The sequence below is a fragment of the Chiloscyllium plagiosum genome, chromosome 8 (assembly GCF_004010195.1).
Source record: "Chiloscyllium plagiosum isolate BGI_BamShark_2017 chromosome 8, ASM401019v2, whole genome shotgun sequence".
In the NCBI taxonomy this organism is placed as follows: Eukaryota; Metazoa; Chordata; class Chondrichthyes; order Orectolobiformes; family Hemiscylliidae; genus Chiloscyllium; species Chiloscyllium plagiosum.
Genome location: NC_057717.1, coordinates 92,713,487 through 92,715,165, shown reverse-complemented (window position 1 = coordinate 92,715,165; position 1,679 = coordinate 92,713,487). Strand labels below are relative to the sequence as shown.

Below are 1,679 nucleotides of genomic sequence, written 5' to 3'. Positions count from 1 at the left end.
GTGTGGGTGCGTGTGTGTGTGGTGTGTAGGTGTGTGATGCGTGTGCGTGTGTGTGTGGGTGCATGTGCGTGTGGGTGTATGTGTGGGTGTATGGGTGTGTATGTGTGTGGGTGCATGTGTGTGTGTGTGTGTGTGAGTGTGGGTGAGTTTGTGAGTGTGTGTAGGGCCCCAGACCAAAGGCTGAGCAGTGAGATGGGATAGAATGCCTTGGCTGCGATGGGCCAAGTGGCCTCTACCTGAACTGTAAAGCCTTTCCGAATCTAATTTCCTGTAACCCTAGCATTTAGTTCCCCTGAATCGATCCTTTCTCCGTTGGTGGCTTGGCCTTGAAGTGTTGAGGAGAGCAGAATATGGTACTGCCTTGCCTACATCTCTCCCAAACCTCACTTTCCCTCTTTACAGCACACACCTACACCCGGGACCCCAAACTCTGGTCACTGCTGGGCTTCCTCCCCTCGCCATCTGGTTCACCTACAGCCTGGGCTCCGTAACGTTCCTGCTAAGAGGGGCTGGGATGACCTGTTATGTCTATGGTGCTTTACAAAGACAGCTCAAGTGTTGTTGTTGGGCTAGTTGGTACTATACAAGGGGCCATCAGCAACCACCCAGAGACAGTTCATCGCCGGTGACCCAATCTCCGTTACTTCAGCGGGGACTGGTCAACCGGACTCGGGAACTCCACTTCCGCCTGGATCCAGGGAGTCCTGAGACACAGTCCCAAGGACAAGCAGACATTGAGCAGAGAATGCTGGGGGAGCTGAGCAACGGCAAATCTTCAGGGACAGACGAAGAGAACTCAACATGTCACCCCAGAGACGGGATTGGTGGGGTCTGGAGCTCAAAATAAGGAAGGGGGCACCCTGGTAAAAACATAAGTAACATTCCAACTAGACAGGGACTAGACCGGGTAAACATAGGAAGGATGCACCTGGTGAGTCAAGAAGCTGGTGTCACTGTCTGAGGATCTGAGATGGGGAGAAATGTCTTCACCCAGAGAGTGGGGAGCCTGTGGGATTCACTGCCACAGGACGTGGTTGAGGTCAGGATGTTTTCAAGATGGGGATAGACATATTCCTTAGGGCTAAAGGAATCAAAGAGCATGGGGGTGAAAGCAAGAACAGAGGCCTGAGTTGGATGATCAGCCATGATCATACTGAATGGTGGGGCAGGCTCGATGGGCCGAACGGCTTCCTCCACCTCCTGCTTTCTATGTTAAATCTTTAGGCCCGAGAGGCCGAGCTTGGAAAGGTCAGTCTGACAGAAGCAAGCTGCAGTTTAATGTAACATCCACCGCCCCCCCCCCCGCCCCCGCCTACCACACAGGGCCTGATTGCTAAAGGAAACCCACCAAGGGCAAAAAGCAACATGGCTGTTGAGGTCAGCGTTGGGTCATCCACTGTGTGGCAGCAACTCTCCAACTCTTCGCCAGGATCTTCTCACAGGCTTGACTCGGATTTGGTGGCTCCCTGTGCAGGTTGGATAAAATAAAAGGGGCAAGTTGTAAGGTCGGCTCGAGGACAAATTGCAAAACGTCCTGCCCCTGGAGAAGCGTGGCAGCTGTCAGCGTCAACCGCAGCAACTCAGTGAGGCTCCTGTGACAGCAGCACCTCGCAAACCCACAGGCTCCAACCACCAGGAGGACAAAGGGAGCAGATACAGGAGGTCACCACCATCCCCCA

General features: G+C 53.8%; 1 protein-coding gene across 1 annotated transcript in view; it reads right to left on the bottom strand.

Moving 5' to 3' along the window:
• Positions 1 to 1,075: 1,075 nt before the first annotated feature.
• Positions 1,076 to 1,679, bottom strand: part of LOC122552354 (adhesion G protein-coupled receptor E3-like) — a 55,640-nt gene continuing 55,036 nt past the window's right edge. Inside the window, exon 14 of the mRNA XM_043695104.1 lies at positions 1,076 to 1,081. Coding sequence (XP_043551039.1) covers positions 1,076 to 1,081 — 6 coding nt within the window. The remainder of the gene's footprint in view (positions 1,082 to 1,679) is intronic.